The sequence below is a fragment of the Hevea brasiliensis genome, chromosome 6 (genome assembly GCF_030052815.1).
Source record: "Hevea brasiliensis isolate MT/VB/25A 57/8 chromosome 6, ASM3005281v1, whole genome shotgun sequence".
NCBI lineage: Eukaryota > Viridiplantae > Streptophyta > Magnoliopsida > Malpighiales > Euphorbiaceae > Hevea > Hevea brasiliensis.
Genome location: NC_079498.1, coordinates 10,077,037 through 10,095,714, shown reverse-complemented (window position 1 = coordinate 10,095,714; position 18,678 = coordinate 10,077,037). Strand labels below are relative to the sequence as shown.

The following is an 18,678-nucleotide window of genomic DNA, read 5'->3' as shown; positions in this document are numbered from 1 at the left end:
ACTCAGCTCTCAACATCTCATTGAGAATCCTGTTAAACTCTTGAGTTTCTGTTTGCTATCTGAGCCATAAATTATGATTTTGTTTTATATAGTTTAGAGCTTGCATTAACATTGTAAATAATTGGGATCAATTGGCATTGTTTGCTGCCAAAAGAGTGATAAATTGAAGGCTGGATCCTTTCGATGCTCAACATATTGGTCCCATACCTTTGAATTCTTCTAATGTTTTCCTAATGATATCTGTCATGTACAGTAAGGATACTTGCAGGGTCTGTGACCTTGGTGCCCTGCTTTATTGATGCTCTATGTAATCCATTATCCCTGTGTTGTTCACGTCTCTCTCACTTGGTCTGTGTGTGCATAACTTTCCCTTGTGCACATAGTTTAAGAAAAGCCATCAGAGCCTTTCCACGGGTGAAAAGGCTGGATCCATGCGATGTTCAAACACATAAATGAAAAGTAAAAACTTTAGTAGCAGCAGGTAGTCCTCTAATCTGCGTATTCTCCTCCTTCCTCCCTGTGGAAAAATGAACAGTAAAAGGGAAGAAAAATAAAAACCTTAAGAAAAGATAGCTGCTGCTGTCTTTCCACACCACCATCATCTCTATACGAGATCCAGATTGCCTGTTCAAGGGTCAGACCAACCATTCTTTGCCTAAAGTCTCTTGAACTGAATTGAAATTTTATTTCTCAATTCCATAATTGAACCATTTAAATAGCATATATTCAACATGGGGCTTTTAGATTTTTGTCCTGTCTCAGCAAATCATGGATCCAAAAGGTGCTGTAGGTGCAACTAACTGAGCTATTGGAGAACGGGTTGTTGACTTTCATGCTGTCATTGTATTTACTCCTTGAAGGGTCACTTTAAACTTCAATCTAATCCCTGAATTTAAATGTAAAAAACCACCACACAAACCAATTCTTCCAAGCTGCCCGTAACTGATGCCATTCTGCAAGTTGATTACAACAATCTCAATAGCAAAATCCATATAGTAGTTCACAATAAAAATTTTCCATGCCCTTTGTCGACATACTTTTTTTATCCCTAATTACCATAGAAGTTTAAGAGTTGGGACCCTCATTTTTTATGCTAACGTACTTGGATCTTCTTCCCATAGAGAGAACAACAGCGTAGATTAGATAAAATATGGCAGCTACAAATGCTGGTATTGTGCCTAAATTGCTTCCCTTGCCCTTTTATCTGCATCTGCCTAATAAATAGATATGAAAGCATTCTCTTTGATGATGTTTTTTAATAACTACATTGTGATTTTCTAAATAGATATGAAAGCATTCTCTTTGATGATGTTTTTTAATAACTACATTGTGATTTTCTATCCCAGATATATCTAATGGAGAACAATCCTGGATCACTTAGTGAAGGCACATTGCTTGCTGTAGGAGGCCGCTATGACTATTTACTTCATCAAATGTGGGATCATGAATACGTATGTCATGCGCATGATTTGTTTACCCTGCTTTCTCTTACTGCTGTAGTGCATTAGTTTAAATGCCAAAAAAAAGAATGTTTCCCTAACTTCATGTGCAATCGTATACACTTTTATGCCATTACATGATGTTTTCATTCGTCCAATTTGCATACCTTATTTAGCGTCATTTGAAATATGGACAACTGCCAAGAGCCATTGATATCCATGTCAGTAGCAGTACCTCCTAGATTTTGCAGGGAAAATCTTAATGATGTTTTTTTTTCCCTCCCCCTTCTAACAAAGTATTTTTTAATAGTTCTGTATCATTTTGTCCAGAGAACAAATCCTCCTGGTGCTGTTGGTACTAGTCTTGCGTTAGAGACAATAATTCAGCACTCACCTGTTGATTTCAGACCTGTTAGGTGAAGTTTTTTTCAGTTACTCTTTTCTTTTTCATCTCTGCTCTAATCTTTAACTACGTTCTCAAGGTGGATGGTATCTTTCTGTTTGTTGCTACAGAAATGAAGCTAGCACCAATATTCTTGTTTGTTCAAGAGGAGGAGGTGGTTTATTGGTTGAGAGGATGGAACTAGTTGCTGAACTATGGGAAGCAAACATCAAGGTTAGAAATTGATTTTTTTGCTGTGCATGTTCAGTGTACCCCTGTTGCTCTCTGCTCACCAATTATCTATGAACACCAGGCTGAATTTGTCCCTATGCCTGATCCAAGCCTTACAGAGCAGTATGAATATGCAAGTGAACATGATATAAGATGCCTCGTCATCATAACAGATACAGGTCTTTCACAAAAAGGTTTTGTAAAGGTATTACTCATCACAACCCATTTCTGAAATTTATTAAAGTGTTTAAAATGGATGACTGCTGTAATAATATAACTGCTATGTCAAAATATTTAATTGAACATTATACAATAACCAGACCTCACCCTATCCAACCTGGCTTGGCATCAGCTTCCAATCATGATCATTATCCCTTGGGGAATAATGTCATTTTCTCTCGCCCACCCCTTCCCAGAAAAAAATCCTCTTTCCTTCCCTCCTAGAGCAGGAAGAACAAAGGATTGTGTGGTGTGTCTGGATAACAAATCTAGTGTGGTAAGTTCATTGTTGGCAAGTTTGAACTGTAGAAATCTGATGGTATCGTCTATGAGTATGACATTGACATTCAAGTTAAATGTCACTTTGGCTGAAGGCCAAATGAGGGAAATATCTTGAGTTCGAGAAGTTATTTTGGTAATATAATCATAGGTGAGATTCATAACTGGAATCTTCAATTGCCTTTTTCTAATTAAATATTCCAATAAAGAAGTATAAGATATTCTCAGATTTGTTAAATTTGGAAAATTGGAAAACAAGATTTTCTAATTTTCTAATTTTGCTAACACATTTCGATAAAAGAGACGTTTTCCTATTTTTGTGGAAAACGATTGGAAAAGCCAGCCAGAATTTTCCATATATATAGGTGTGTCAGTGGCCTCCACTGCGCTCATATAAGAGTAATTACATTTTATATTTCGTCACAAGGGACTGCGAGTTCAACCTTACTGTGTGTGGGTGTTTCCTTCCATTTTACACTATTTCTTTCTTTAACTGACTTCTGTCTTTACAAGAACTAGACATTAGCCTGCGCGTTGTGCAGTCTTTTATTTTTAAATTATTATTGTATAAAATTTTAAGATGTCACTATATTATTTGATTGCATTTTTAAAATTTTTTATGCATATTGGTTCTACATTTTTGAATTTAATTTGCAATTATAATGTATAAAAATAAAATTGTATGATACTAAAAGAAATTAGTATAAAAACAATTTTGTTCTTTTATTTGTGGACTATTTATTTGGAATAAAAAAATTGGCAGTGATATCATATTACTAAAATTTCATGTCAAGTTCTTACTAGTTTCTTGAAATGGAGAGCAAGTTCTTACTGGTTTCTTGAAATGGAGATAAGCATGTGATGACATGAAAAAAAACTTATTATTAATTTTGGTGCACCTTATTACTAAGTAATACACTATTACACAGAAATGCTTTGCATGCACTTCTCAACGAAAGAATATTTTGTAACTCCTGAAGATGGAGGGTGGGAAAGTTGATATTTAAAAGAAGACTAAAAAAAGGAGAGAGTTAAAAATTTAAGTAAATGAATGAGGGAGACAGAGTCAAGCAAGTAGATGGCAACATGGCAACAAGCTATGAGGTGGCTCTAGTATTATGCCAAGTGGTGCTAATATAAGAATTCAATTTTACAATAACAAGAGGCCACATGGCAACAAGCTATGAGCCTATTTTAGTGCTCAGCTTTATTATATTTATATAGATATAGATTTGATCTTGTGAGAATGTGCTGCTAATTCATTTCATCAATGATATGTTTATCAGGTTCGTCATCTTGAACTTAAGAAAGAGAAGGAAGTTGAAAGAGAAAAGCTTGTTAGTTTTCTGTTGAATGCAATGGCAACACAATTCAGAAATCCCTCAGTTTGGATTTAAGCTTGTGTTCCTCAAAAGCAATTGCTTCCTCAGGTTCTTCTTAGCCCTTTCGTGATCCATCGCCAAATGTTAAGCTGAAGCTTCTGTTCCAGTGTCTCAAGAGGGAACATATTCTCAAAGGAATTATAACATTTTCTTTTTTCTAATACCAGTCAATGCCCTGATCTCCATCCTCCCAAGCCTGAGGAAAAGGAAACTGGCTGATAGAGATTTTGCAGCTTAACATTTTTGGTTTTTTTGGTGATTTTTTTTTTCTCTATAAAACAGTGATGTAAATATGTAAATATACGGGATTTTTGTATAGTTTATTAATGAGAAAAGTGGATAAAAAGTTGCATATTCTTAGATTATGTCAAAATTAATCCGTATGTTCTTCAATTTTTTTTAAAAATCAATGGTTTAATGAGACGTATTTTAACTCCGTCAAATTAAAAGCTCTTTTAAATTTATATCCTTAAATATAAATTACTTTTTCATCTTTCAATTATATCAAAACTAACCTGGTTTTTCAAAAATCAAAGAGTTTAATTTTTGTATTTTGATTTTGTTAGACTAAGAAGAAAATATCATTTCTAAATATGGATGAAGGGATTTAATTTGACAGTTAAAATACAAAAATTAAGTATTGATTTTTGAAAATACAAGAATATGTGTTAATTGTACAAAAAAAATGAGAAAATTATAAAAAAAAAGTATATTGTGATTTTACACATTCATTTCAGTAGTTTATTTCGTGATAAAGTGATATCCTGAGATTTCATACCGTTAGCAAATGATGGCTTTGTCTTACCTACCTTAAAATGTAGAGGTGGGTAAAATCAAATTTTCTTGAATGAACTATTTTTTAATGCATGTTTTCAAAATTTGTTCAAAATCAAATTCCACAGCCCAGATGGCCAAATGAAAATTTCAAATTCAAATGTTACCTACTACCTATGCAACATTGATCATACACAAGTAAACAATTATGCAAACTGAACCCTACTTTCAATGCTTTTTCTGCTCATTGTGCAGGCTTGAAACTGATATTCTATAAAGAACTGTGAAGGGTATTTAATTCAATTTAAACTTCAAATCTTCTTTTAATCTAAACTGATATTCTATAATTGGATTGGTCATCCAAATCATTTAATGTTTAATTTTGTTATGTTTACTGTATATGGTTAATATGGCTGGCCAGTGCAACAGAAACTGGACCACTGGTGACATTAAGTATTTGGCCATTTTTATTCAACAATCAATGATTTCTCTGTTCAAATTTCAATTATTTCTTACCAACTTTACAAGCCCACAATATGCTTGGAAATCAAATTGTGGCTCCAAATTGAAATTTTCTTTTCTTTTACATGTGTCTACCAGTGGTAGGCAATTAGGCAGAATATGATAATCTAATATAATGTAGCATAAATTACCATATAATCCCTGAATTTTGATGTAATTAATAATTTAATTTTTATATTTTTAAAATCAAATAAATCAGTCTCTTTATTTTAACTTTTATATTTAAATAGTTAATATATTTCATATTTAAAATTATATATTATATTTAAATTTAAAATATATCATATATATTTATAAAAAAAAAATTTAATTTATAGATCATTAAATATGTGATGATTAAAATAATCTATTAATTTTCTTTAGCTTTCAAGTCAATTATTACCATTACTATAGTAATTATTACTATTATCATTGCATTATGAAATTGATGTAAAAAGTTAAAATATATTTAACATATTAGAAATATGTTTATTCATGTATAATATTAACATGAAATTGATTAATCCAAATACTATAACAATTTAAAAAATAAATTATATTAAACACAAAATAATAAATAAATAAATAACCACGTGCAAAGAACTAGAAATTTAACTAGTTAGAACATAATTAGAGGAAATGTAAAAAGAGATTTTAATAGAAATGAGTCAACTATAACTTCTTTAATCAGTTTCATTTTATATATATATATATATATTATCCTCACGTGAAATTCAAATTAGAAAAATATTTATAAAAGTTCGAGTTGGTCAAGAAAAAAAACTCCATTTTTATTTTATTTATTAATTTACATTTTTATCCTTCAACAGGCAGCCCCTATAGCTCAGTGGTAGAGCGTCAGTCTTGTAAACTGAAGGTCCGTAGTTCAATCCTGCGTGGGGGCATTCTCTTGCGTCCTGTTGTTTTTTAACTTCTGCCATTCTTGTTTTTCTCCTTCCCCAAAACGACATTAAAATTGAACATAAAAAAAGCAAAACGACTTTCAACAATGAGTAATGAACAGTGCAATAGAGATTTCAGAAAATAAATAAATAAATATACAATAATTACTAAATATTAATCTCAAATTAGTTAGAATCTGACTATATAGATACTTTTTCGTTATTTAACTCTGTTAGACAACAGATGAATCACTGCCTAATAAAATTCTTTCATAAATTGCTTGCTGAAGCTAACAAAATTAAACACAACAAGGACAAGAGGGATATGGCATCACTAGAGAGTAGTAACTCAGCAAATTACATCCTCCATCCATTTTTTTTTCCTCTTTTTACAAGTTCATCCTGCAAGAAACTAAAATGGAAACACAACGACAACAATCAAAAAACTCAAAATGTTTGAGGATAATTTCAGAAATTATGCTGCAAGAACAATCTCTCTTGAGGTGAAGCAGGACCAATCTCTTCATCCAAACTCCTTAACCCATCCCCAGCATTTCCAATGTAACCCAGATTTTTTGCTTCTGAGTTTTTCCCTTCAACATCTGCTTCTGAAACCGAGGATTTTCTTCTCTGGGATGAAGTAACACTTGGGAATGTTATCCATGAAGGAGCTCGAAACTCGAACCTTTGATCTTCAGCTTCTACCACATCAGTAGTCTCTGATGCTGATCTATTTGAAGATCTTTGAGAAGATTTCTTGTGCAATCTACTGCTTCCAAGAACCACCTCAGTTGGCAATATTGGTTGCTCATTACATGGGCTGCCCATCAGCTGTGCAAGTGCGCGCTCCAATGCTGTTGTTACTTTGTCCATTGATGGCCTTTCTTTGCCTTTCATTCTGACACACTTGCAAGCCACATTTGCTATTCTTTTCAATGCTTCAAGATCAGGTGGAGGCTTCAAAACTGGATCTAAAATTGCTGTTATATCCCCTGATTTGATCAGAGGAACTGCCCATTCGACTATATTCCCCTCTTCGTATTGCATATCTATAGCTTTCCTGCCACTGAGAATTTCCAAAAGTAACACACCAAAGCTATAAACATCAGATTTTGTAGTAAGGTAGTGAAGTCTATAGTATTCAGGATCAAGATAGCCAAGTGTTCCAGCAGGTAGCTCAGCTAATGGCGAGCTACTATCAGCTGGTCCCAACAAAGAGAGGCCGAAATCAGCCACACGGGCATTATGTTCTTCATCAATGAGAATGTTAGAAGATTTTATGTCTCGATGAATTACAGGCGGGCAAGCATATCCGTGCAGGTATTCGATTCCTCGAGCTGCTTGGACTGCAATGGTGACCCTTCGAACCCAATCTAGCTGTTCTTTCAGTGCATTGTTCTTCCCATGAAGATGTTGGTGTAAGGAACCATGAGCCATGAACTCATAAACCAGAAGCCTTTCTCCACCTTCTTCACAATAGCCAAGCAGATTGAGCAAATGGGCATGGTTTAACCTTGATAATAGATCGAGCTCAGTGTGGAATTCTTTCGAGTTCTTCTGCTTATCAGACGAGACTATAGCCTTTTTAACAGCAACTACTGTTCCATGCTTCAATACCCCTTTATAAACACATGAAAAACTTCCTTTCCCCACTAGGGATTCTTCTTTGAATCCATTGGTGGCCCTCTCAAGGTCCTCATAAGAGAACATCTGGGCCCTCCTTATTTTAAGCTCATCCAAGTCAGGACGGATCTTTCCATTGTCTTTAGGAAATGAAGCACCACCGCCTTTGTTTTTCTTGGATTTTGATCCCTTTTCTGAGCACTGGCAATTCCTCAATCGGTAGCGAACATACAAAATTGCAGTTGCAGATACAACAATCACCAAGAAAACAGCAAAGCCGATCTCCACAATGATGACTGGCAATTGCAATGACCAAAACCTGTCGTCCTTTCCTTTAGCAGCATCAGAATACAAGGCAGAACAATTTGAGAAGCATTCTGCTGAATAACAACTTGAACAATTATAATCACACTGACGATCTGATTTCAAAGTGCATTCAGTTTTCTGGTACATTTCAGCTGGGCAACCATTACTGCAAGGCAAACAGACATGAGAATTGGGAGACTGGCAGGGTGTGTTATCATCGTTAAATTCGTAGGAACCAGGTGTGCAAGGAGTAGTTCTGCAAAGTCCTGGAGAGACTGCCAAAGGCAGTGAGCTAGGGAACCCAAGACCCCAGCAAACAGGCAATAGAGATTTTTCAGCAAGAATTCCACAAGTGAAATAATTTCCAGCAGCAATTTCATAGACCTTAATGCCACTAGGAGCTGGAGTGCTTGGCTTTACAATAAAACCCCAACAAATCACCCCATGGTCATAGCTCTTGATTCCGCAAGCATGGAACTTTCCTCCCACAACAGAAAGCATTGGATCAATTGGAGGCAAATCCACATTTCCTTGACCTGAATATGCCACAGAGATCTCTTCCTCAAGGTCCAAGCTTCTTCCCCAACAAAAGGCTCTAGAATTCAGCTCTAAAATCCCACAAACGTGATATCCACCAGCTGCAATCGTTTGAAACCTCATCTGTTCAGGAATTAAGCTTATCACATGGCTACTAGTCTCATCACCCCAACAAAAAACACTCCTATTCTGAGAAAACAACCCACAGTTAAACTCAGAACCAGCCGAGATTGATTGAATCTGTCCATCAAACACATAGTTCTTGGTCATGTTATAACCCCAACAATCAACAAGAGAATAGTTTCTGTGCCTGCCTGTTAATGGCTTTCTCAAACCGCATAAATGGTAATCACCTGCACTGATTTCTATGTATTCAGCCTCTTTGACCATAGGCTGAGGAACTCCCATTTGAATATAACCGCTACTTCCCCAACAATATGGCTGGTTAGATCCCATTAGAAGCCCACAAACAAAACCATCACCAGCAGTTAAGCCAATAAAAGGGAAACGCGCTGGAGTACCATAGATTATAGCAGAATTAGAACCATAACATGTCACAAGATGAGACGCATCTGACTTTAAGCCACAAAAAACGGGTCCATTCTCCCCATAAGAAATGGCGATGGAAGACATGGAGCCTAGGCCTGAAACCAACCACCATAAATCTGATAGAACCACAAGTTGAACCAGAATTCCAGCGTTCCCAAATGTGCTAATCTTCAGGACCCAGGTTAGAACATCTCTAACCAAATGTGTTGAAATTCCCATTGCACAAGCCCAACCTTAATATAAAAAGATCAAAGTCTACCCCTCCAACTTTATGGTTTGATACTTACCCATCGAAACCTAAAGCTAGATAATGACATAATGATTGTGACTTGCTTGTTAGTCAGGCTTTTTAAACAAGTTGAGAAATTCTGATACCTATGAAACGAGTAACGAAATACCAAAAACCATCAACTACACTAAAGCACCACTATACAAGCTCCTTTCATAGAAGTGTTCGATAAGGTTTAAAAAGAACAAAAGAATACGAAGAGAACTTCCACGAGTATATGCAGTATTGCCAATGGAGGAGAAACCATATGAATAAGGAATCAGTATATGAGAAAATGAATGTCAGCCCTAACCAGCCAAACTCACCAAAACCGATATCAAAGAGTCCCCAACTTTGACAAGAAGCAGCTGTAAAAATAATAATCTCATGAACTCAACGCCAATAAGGCAACACCCAACTGCTCGTACCGCTGCCCCTGACACCCGTGCGAAAAGAAAGTCTTAAGAGTTTTATCTTTTTCTTCCTGCGCGACCAATAAAAACATTACTCCAAGATCTTGAATAGAGAGTTTCTGCAACTTGGAAGCCACAAACAAGAAGCATTAAATCGCACCAGAAGCCATAAAGCAAGCTTCTTTCAAGTTCATCAGAAGAATAAAAAAGACTCCATTTTTAGCAAAAGATGATTCTCATGGCTACCCTTTAGCATGTTGGTTATAGGATTTAGATGAAAAATGGTTGTGGAAGAAAATTTTGGGTGAGGTAGATTTGTTGATGAAGGTGGTTGCAGAGAGTATTGTTGTTTCAGGCAAGAATGAGAGAGAGAAATAAATGTCCATAAAAATGGAGCTTCTGAATTTGGGCAAGTGTAGGTGAAGACATTAAATGAGCAGTTAATGCAGTTTGATGTTTTCCTGCCTGGATTACTGCTCACAGTTTTTTTTTTTTTTTCTTTTTCTTTTGGAAAATCTTTATCTTGTATTTTATATGTTTCTGTTAAAATAATAATAATAATAATAATAATAATAAGTTTCATAGTAATCGTTTATATATATATATATATATATATATATATATATATATATATATATGTTATGATTTATATAAGATTAATATTTTTGAATTTCATCATTATCTCCTTTAATAATGTGATATCTAATTATCAAACTTGAATTCTTATTTTAAAGAGCAATCATCGTAATTACTATATCAAATATTTATTAATTAATTATTATTTTTCTAATAGGCTCATAGTTTTATAAATAATTTTAACAAATTTAGATATGTAAATATAATAATTAATTACAGTATATGACAATATTTTCATATTTCTTTCAATTTGAATTTATATATATGTAACCGATTTCAATGTTTTTATTATTTTTCAAATTTTTGTTTATATAATATTACATTGTTAATTAACTCCAAGTACTGTGTTGATTTATAAAAAGTGATTTTCTTAAAGTACTAACAGAAAATTTTTTGGATATTAATATTTAAAAAATTAAATTTAATGTTAATATAAATTATTAATAAATTATAAATATCAAATAACATTAATTTAATTCTTAAAATTTTTTTAAAAATTTATAAATTATTTCAAATTCACACTTAAATAAAATGATATTCATATTTATGAGTATATATATATATATATATATATATATATATATATATATATATATATATATATATATATATATATATATATATATTGATTTAGTAATTGGAGATCAGTTGATTATTTTTTAATTTTTAATAGCTAGATGAACTTATTAAATAAAAAAACAATCAGTGACTTATAGTTGCTTGAGCAACTAATAATTAATTACTTTAAAAACTTTAATTTGACAATAATAGTTTTTAATTTAATAATGCAACATTAAACTTAAAGTTAATTATAAATATATTATTTATTATTAATTTTACATTGATAGCATAAGAAATTATATTTTTTTATATGATATTGCATCATATATTATACTTTTTTATGTAATATTTATGATTTTTTTATACAAAATAATAATAAATAAATATATTTAATAAGCCTTAAAAAGTGAAATATTGTACCTGTTAGAAAAAATTTTAAATTAAAATCTCAATTAAAATTAATTACTATAAAAAAAAGCTTAATTTAACCATAAGTTAGTAGTTATTACAACTATTAATAATTAAAAAAAATATTTTTTATTGAATTAATAAACTATTCATATGTTACATGGTTTGCTAAATCTCTATATTAATAATTTAATTTTGGAATTTTAATTTCCAATGGTACGATGTAGACTTTTAAAAATATTTTTAATACTTTATTGTTCTTAATTTTAATTCATTATGATTATTTAAATTTTAAAATTATATATACATATTTAATTTTAAAATTTTAAATATATTAATGAATTAATTCAATTTAATTTGACCATAATAATAAAAAAAATTAGGTATATAACTTTAATATCCATGCGTATGTTTTACTAAGTTATAATATGACTATGAAGTTTTCTTACTTAAACCCATTTCATCATTCAATATATAAGATATACGGTGAGATCCACTTATTAAATATATAGTCTCATAAAATTTATATTTTGATCAATAATAGACTAAGTTTAAGTAAAACTTTCCTATATTAATACACGTGAATTGATTAATTATATCATATTTCCACAACTTAATTTATGTACCTTAATTACAAAAGTTTTTTTTTTTTGATATTCCACTGGTATTTCTAGTCTAATAGATCATGATTAATTTTGTTCACGCCGGATCTACCCATTAAGAGATAAAGCGCTTTCAACAGATATCTTTTCCATCACGAGAATCGAATACTCGATCTCACTTAAACGATAAGAATGTCCAACTACTCATATCAAACATCCATTAATACTTAATTGCTGAAGTTAGTGGTTCACATAGTTGAAATTGAGAGTATAATAATTTGGCCTAAGGAATTTTTCAGAGAATGCCAACTTTTTCTTCCCTCTTTACGTTGCATTTTTTGATCTTTTGAAGGAAGAGAGTGACTTTGAATACAAAACTATATATTTGTCTAAGCATGCAACAGCATGCACTTACATGCAAAACGTTGGCATCTTTTAATTTTTTTTTTTTAATTTTGTTTCTTTAACTTAGTCAAAGTCTATAAATTTAAATTGACCTATATGAGTGATCTAAATTTAAATACCTTTGCTCTCGATTTATTTATGTTAAGATTAATCACTTTTAGAATTAATTACAAAGAAAAAGAGTTACTTCTTGCTATATAATTTATTAATTATTATTTTATTTATTAAACTTTTATTAAATAAAAAATATAGAGAAAGATGGTTATTGAAATTATGAATAAAATAAAATAAAACATAAAATTTGATTAATTCATGACATAAATGATAATTAAATCGATAAAAATTAATAAAAAAAAGGTTGACCAAAATTAATAATTTAATTAAAAAAAAGTTTAACAATTAGATAGCAAGCAGCTACTGAGCTACATGATGGTCTATGCTTGGGATTTGAGTGAGTTTGGTCTATGCTTGCCGACCATTAATGAAGTGATCAAGATTCAACGTCAGATCTTGGGGATTTAAAATAAATATGATATATATTATTTAAAAAAAATAATAATAAACCTTTAATATCACTTAATTGATAGGTGTTAGATTAGAATCTCCATTCCTTTATTTTTTAATAATAATAATAATAATAATAATAATAATAATAATAATAATAATAATAATAATAGTAGTAGTAGTAGTAGTAGTAGGGTGCACTTAATTTATTGGAATAATTATAATTTTATTATAAATTGTTTAAAAATAATACTTCAATTAGTTTAATTAAAAAAATTACCGAAACTCTGATCTAAGACTTCAAATAAATTTAGCCACTAGATTTTACAATTTTTTTTTCCCCAAATTTCTAATATACTAGACCTAACATATTTGACTAGCATTGAATTACTTATATATTAAAAATCTTTAACACACTATGAGAAATGTTAGATTTAATAGTAAATTTTTTTTTTTACTGCTAAAAATATAAAATTTCATTTCATAAATTTATAGTGATAATATATAAATTATTGCATATTGCTGTTATAAAATTATAGTGTTCATATTTTATAATAAAATTATGGTTGCCGGAAAAAAAATTATTAGCAATAATTATTGCGATAAGAAAATTTTAATTATAACAATAATTATCGCAATAGTATTTTTATGTACCATTAGAAGTAATTATTTATATTGCGACTGCATGTTGACTTTATAGGCAATAAAATTAATATTGTTGAAAAATTTTTACCTCTAAATTTAATATTTGTTATAGTGACATCACATCAAATAATCGCTTAAATTACTCATTTTAAATTTAAACATATAAAAATAAATAAATAAATGAATAAAACATCAACAATGAGTTTATATATATATATATATATATATATATATATATATATATTTTTAATTCAATCGAATCAACAAATGAGAACACTAGTAGGTAGCTTCTTTAACCCAAAAGAAGAAAGGGAGCAAAAAGCCAAAAACCAAATCTAGTTATATGGATCCTTAACCTAATAAAATCATTCATAGACCGAGGTTTGTTATGCATATCCATGTCATAATTAAACATCTATCTTGTAGCATTAGACATAAAAAAATAAATAATTTTCTAAATCGAATTCATTATAAATTTAAAATATAAATATATGACTTATATATTTAATATGTAAATTCTACTCAGTGTCATAATAAAAAACTTCAGTTAATGAAATAAATTTTATTTTGAAAATAAATACATATATAATATTTAATTTAAACAAATTATAATTATTCTCGATGAGTTTTCATTTGAAAACATTGAATGATAAGTTTATTATCAAATATATCCTTTTTAATGTAAGTAATTAGACAATCATTTTCAAATGATCACTCGTTTGATTACCTAACCGATTCTTCACAATTTTTATTAAGGAAAATGTTCTTGTCACACTTGCCGTTGTAATTGGCAAAGTCAATAATACCTTTACAAGAGCTTTTTCAATAACGTTAGTGGGACTATGTTAAAATTTTTTTATCTTAGAATGACAAGAATCAAGCAAAAATTAGAGCGAATAGGAAAATGAATGAAAATGGAGAAAGCTAAGAGTAGTGGACGATGAAGGGAGAGGGAAAGGCTTGCTGGACAACACCCTCTTGTGGGTTTTAAAACTTTTGAATACTTTTTGTAGGGTCAAAATAATTTTTTTTAAAGTTAATTTTAGGGTTAAAATAAGTTAAAAATATATAATATGAGGAAAAAAAAAGATTTAATAGGGTAATTTAACCCATTATATATCTTATATATCGAATATATTGTCACTCCAGTTTAGACAAGAAATATATATATATATATATATATATATATATATATATATATATATATATATATATAGACTGCGTTTGACAATATTCATAGTACCAAGATTTGAACTAGCCAATGGAACAAGTTGAAGTGGGTGAAAGGCTATTAACAGTGAAGGAAATATGATAGAGGTGAAAAATAAATTGGTAGCTGAATAATAAGGTTACATAAAAGAATCTTGAGCCCCGCAAACCTGTATAAAATATTAATAGAGATGAACTGTCCAAGAGGAAACAATGGTGAGCAAGAAAAACTAACACATGGAATAGGGTTTTAATTAAATAATAAAGCAAACAAATCCCTTCATTCATTCTGGATTTTGGGATTCAATTTTGATTTATTGATTATATTATATTAATTATTTTATGATGTGTATGCATGTGAGACACTGGAAATTTTGAAAGTGTGTGAATGTCCACGTCAATAATTATTTGAAATGATTTTTGTAGGGTAAGTTAATTAAGAGTGTGATGAGGAACACAATCATGAAAATCTTCAATTATTTTGGTACAACTTAATTAATGCTAACTGTAAAACACTATGGCAAGAATTTAAGGGACAACTGTCGCATTTGGTTTTGGGCAATTCATGTACTTTAATATGCCCTCTTTTTTTTTTAAATATATTTTAATAGAAGGTTAAATAAATCTAAAATTAGGTTTTAATCAAAATAAAGTTTTGAATTTTCTAATAAGACTAAATAAGTTTACACCTAATAAAATATTATTTTTAATAATAAAACATGTTCTCCTAATTATAAATATTTAAAATTTTTTATTAGTTTTGATTAAAATAACATGCTTATTTCTTTTTTAAAAAGAAAAAAATAATATTTTATTATTAAAAAAATAATATTTTATTAAATATAAATTTATTTATCCTTCATTAAAAAGTATAAAAATTTATTTAGCTCAAAATTTAATTTTAAACTTATTTGATCTTAATCGAAAGTATATAAGCTTATTTTATTTTTTCCATTAAATGAAATCACAAGAAGAAAAATATTTTACGTTTTGTTAATGGGGATTATTCTGTTAAAACAGGTTACCATGGAGCCCATCCTGTTCATCAGGGGAGGGGAAATGGAATGCTTTGTGGAAGTTGCACGTTCCTCCTAAGATAAAAAAATTTATTTGGTTTGCAGGGCAGTAAGGGATACTACTCCAACCAAACATAGATTGAACTGTAAATGTTATGTTGTGGAACCTGTGGAATCATAGGAATTGTCTTCAGTGGCAAGGAAAGGACCGAACTCCTTATTTCGATTTTAAATTAAAGGAGTGGAGGTGACATTTGCCTTATAAATCCCTTTTGAATTCCTTTCTCTTGCGGACTTTTGACACTCCTCACGACATTATCTCTTCGGCTATTAATTATTTGAATGAATGGAAAGCAGTGAAAGAAAGCTCCATGCAGCCGACCCAAAGGGGTAACACAAGCACATCTACAGGTCTGATAGCGAGGACAAAACCACAAAATGGAAGGACAAAAATGCAACATAGATGCAGCTACTTTTATGGGTGAAGGTAAAGTGACAAATGGGGCAATTGTGAGAGATGAACATGGTGCTTTTGTGGCAGGTCTTAGAGGTGTCTCTTTGGGTTGTAAGCATCTGCTGAAGCTTAAAGGCTTAAGGGAAGTGCTATCTTGGCTTTTATCCACCAATTGTCGAAATGTGGACATTGAAATTGATTATAAAGAAGTTCTTAAGACAGTGGAATCTCAAAATGACAATTTGCCTGAGTTTGGCCAAATCATTGTGGATTGTAAGTTTCTAATGAAACAAATTCTGGATATGTCTCTAAGCTGGGTTAGAGGACAAGCCAAGAAAGCTGATAACTTTCTAACCATGGTGGCTATATTTTGGAAAGAGCCTCCAAGCTCTTCACTTCCTACTCTTCAATGTGAAGTTTTTTCATTTTTTCCTTTTCAACTTAGCATTTTTAGTCTTAGATTGAACGCTATTAGTTTGGATTTAATTTGGACTTTCTTTTTTGATTTATCAGAATATTCCTTTATGTTCGTTTTATGGTAGATAGAATGCTAATCCCTTCAATTTCATGAGTGCCTCTTCTAATAATATCTTTTCCGATAATCAAACTTGAATTTTTCTCTTGAGATTTCAATGAACCTTACCATTGCATCCAACACTCAATTAATTTAGAACTTCTTTACAAAGTTTTATTTTTTTTTTTACATTTTTAATAAAATTATTATTTTATCAAAAAAATAATACCCCAAGATGAGATGAGATAGATATGTAATGCAATTTATGGTTGCGGAGGAATCCAAACTTGCAACATATTCACGTTCAGCTATGGGATTTCTACTTTCTGAACACACCTAGTTGATGCATTTCAAATGGTCAGCTAAATCAAGAGCTCAAAGCGGCTTTAGGAGAAATTTTAGAATATGACCACTGTACATAAAATAATTTTATTATAGTCATTGATCATAATGAGTTTCATATAAATCCTATCATAATCAGCTATCAAAATCTATCTGTTATATATAAAATGATTGCATGAAATAATTTCTTCATTTACTGTCATAGCCATGTATACACTATGAAACCAAAATCTCTGAAGTACTTGCTTCTTCTATGATTGGAAGCAACACAAGGCTATACAAGATTTCCTATAGAGAAGGAAGAAATCATGATAAACACTATATGCTAGGTCTCACGTATAAGCATATTTACAAAAAATTTCTTATTAATTATATATAAACACACAAATGTAGGAAATAATTTCACTAAAACAATCTTGTATTATAAGAATGGCTTATAGTTTTCTATAACGCATATGAGGTAGCAGTGGCGTAGAATTTGTTCACCCAACCAACTGTAGCAAAGCTTTTCGGCTTAAGCCCTAGCGATAAAAATGGGCTTGAGTTTCTCTAACGTAACCACGGCGCACAAGCCATTTCTTATGAGAAAAAAAAAAAAAAAAAAAAAGAAAAACATTAAAAAAATGAAAAATTGCAAAGAATTCCATATATACTATCTCGAAAAGTATGCAAACCAAATAAAACAAACATCCAAAAGGATCTCAAATGCAAAACCCTGATCTAAATCCACCCAACTGGACATTTTTAGCGTCTTTTGTTATTAAAGAAGTTATATTATCTTTTCGTTTACTGTAATTACAACGATTCAAAGATTTTAGATGAGAGTTATATTGCACTTATTAATATACAAGTGTTATGCCTCATTAGCACTTCAACAAGGTGAACTACAATTTAGATATATAAAACTTATAACTTAATTTCTGTATTTTCAAAATTCAATAATTTTGCATTTAACAAAATTTAAAATTTAGTCTCAACCATTAGAATTTGAGATAAAATACCATTAATTCTAATAAAAATGATCAAAATGCCCTTAACTATATTTTTAATCTAAAAATAATTTAATCTCTAAAATTTTATTTTATTTATAATTAAACCTACAAATTAATCCATACTATTATAGTAGAAATACAAAAATATTTTTTACTCTATTTTCAATATGCAAACTATTTAGTCATTGAAGTTTAATTTTAATAACAATTTGCATCCATATTAATAATTTTTTATATATATATATATTATTTAAAACAATAATGACAAATAGAATTTTAGAAAATTATAAAGGCTTATTTATATATAGTTATAATATTTAAAAATTAATTTATAAAATATATAGATAATTATATAATTAACTAAAATTTTAAAAGATCATAAAGGAATTAATTCACATTTTAATAATTTAAATTTAAAATTTTAATTTAATGGAATCAATATTTTAAAAATATAATAATTAAATTATTAATATAATAAAATTTTAAAGACTAAATTATTAAGAAAATAGATCTTTAGAGATGAAATTATTTTTAAATTAAAAATAAAGATAAAGGTAATGATAATTAATTCTACTAGACTAAATT

At 29.9% G+C, this 18,678-nt stretch overlaps 2 protein-coding genes and 1 non-coding gene across 5 annotated transcripts in view; 2 read left to right on the top strand and 1 right to left on the bottom strand.

Annotated features, from left to right (window-relative positions):
* LOC110650860 (eIF-2-alpha kinase GCN2) overlaps positions 1-4,286 on the top strand; it is a 37,730-nt gene extending 33,444 nt beyond the window's left edge. For 2 of the 3 annotated variants that reach the window (XM_058148382.1, XM_058148385.1), the window contains 5 exons: positions 1,347-1,451; positions 1,770-1,855; positions 1,953-2,055; positions 2,135-2,257; positions 3,837-4,286. In XM_058148382.1, the coding sequence (XP_058004365.1) occupies positions 1,347-1,451; positions 1,770-1,855; positions 1,953-2,055; positions 2,135-2,257; positions 3,837-3,947 (528 nt within the window). In that variant the 3' untranslated portion in view covers positions 3,948-4,286. Of the gene's footprint in view, positions 1-1,346; positions 1,452-1,749; positions 1,856-1,952; positions 2,056-2,134; positions 2,258-3,836 lie in introns of those variants that run through there. The other variant, XM_058148384.1, reaches the window with a different exon arrangement.
* Positions 4,287-6,040: 1,754 nt separating this feature from the next.
* Positions 6,041-6,112, top strand: TRNAT-UGU (transfer RNA threonine (anticodon UGU)). Its single transcript has one exon. It is a non-coding gene; the product is annotated as a tRNA-Thr (tRNA).
* A 199-nt stretch (positions 6,113-6,311) lies between these two features.
* Positions 6,312-10,202, bottom strand: LOC131180762 (serine/threonine-protein kinase-like protein ACR4). The gene has a single exon (XM_058148381.1). It carries the CDS (start codon positions 9,341-9,343, stop codon positions 6,578-6,580), a length of 2,766 nt encoding a protein of 921 aa, XP_058004364.1. The 5' UTR covers positions 9,344-10,202; the 3' UTR covers positions 6,312-6,577.
* Positions 10,203-18,678: the final 8,476 nt, after the last annotated feature.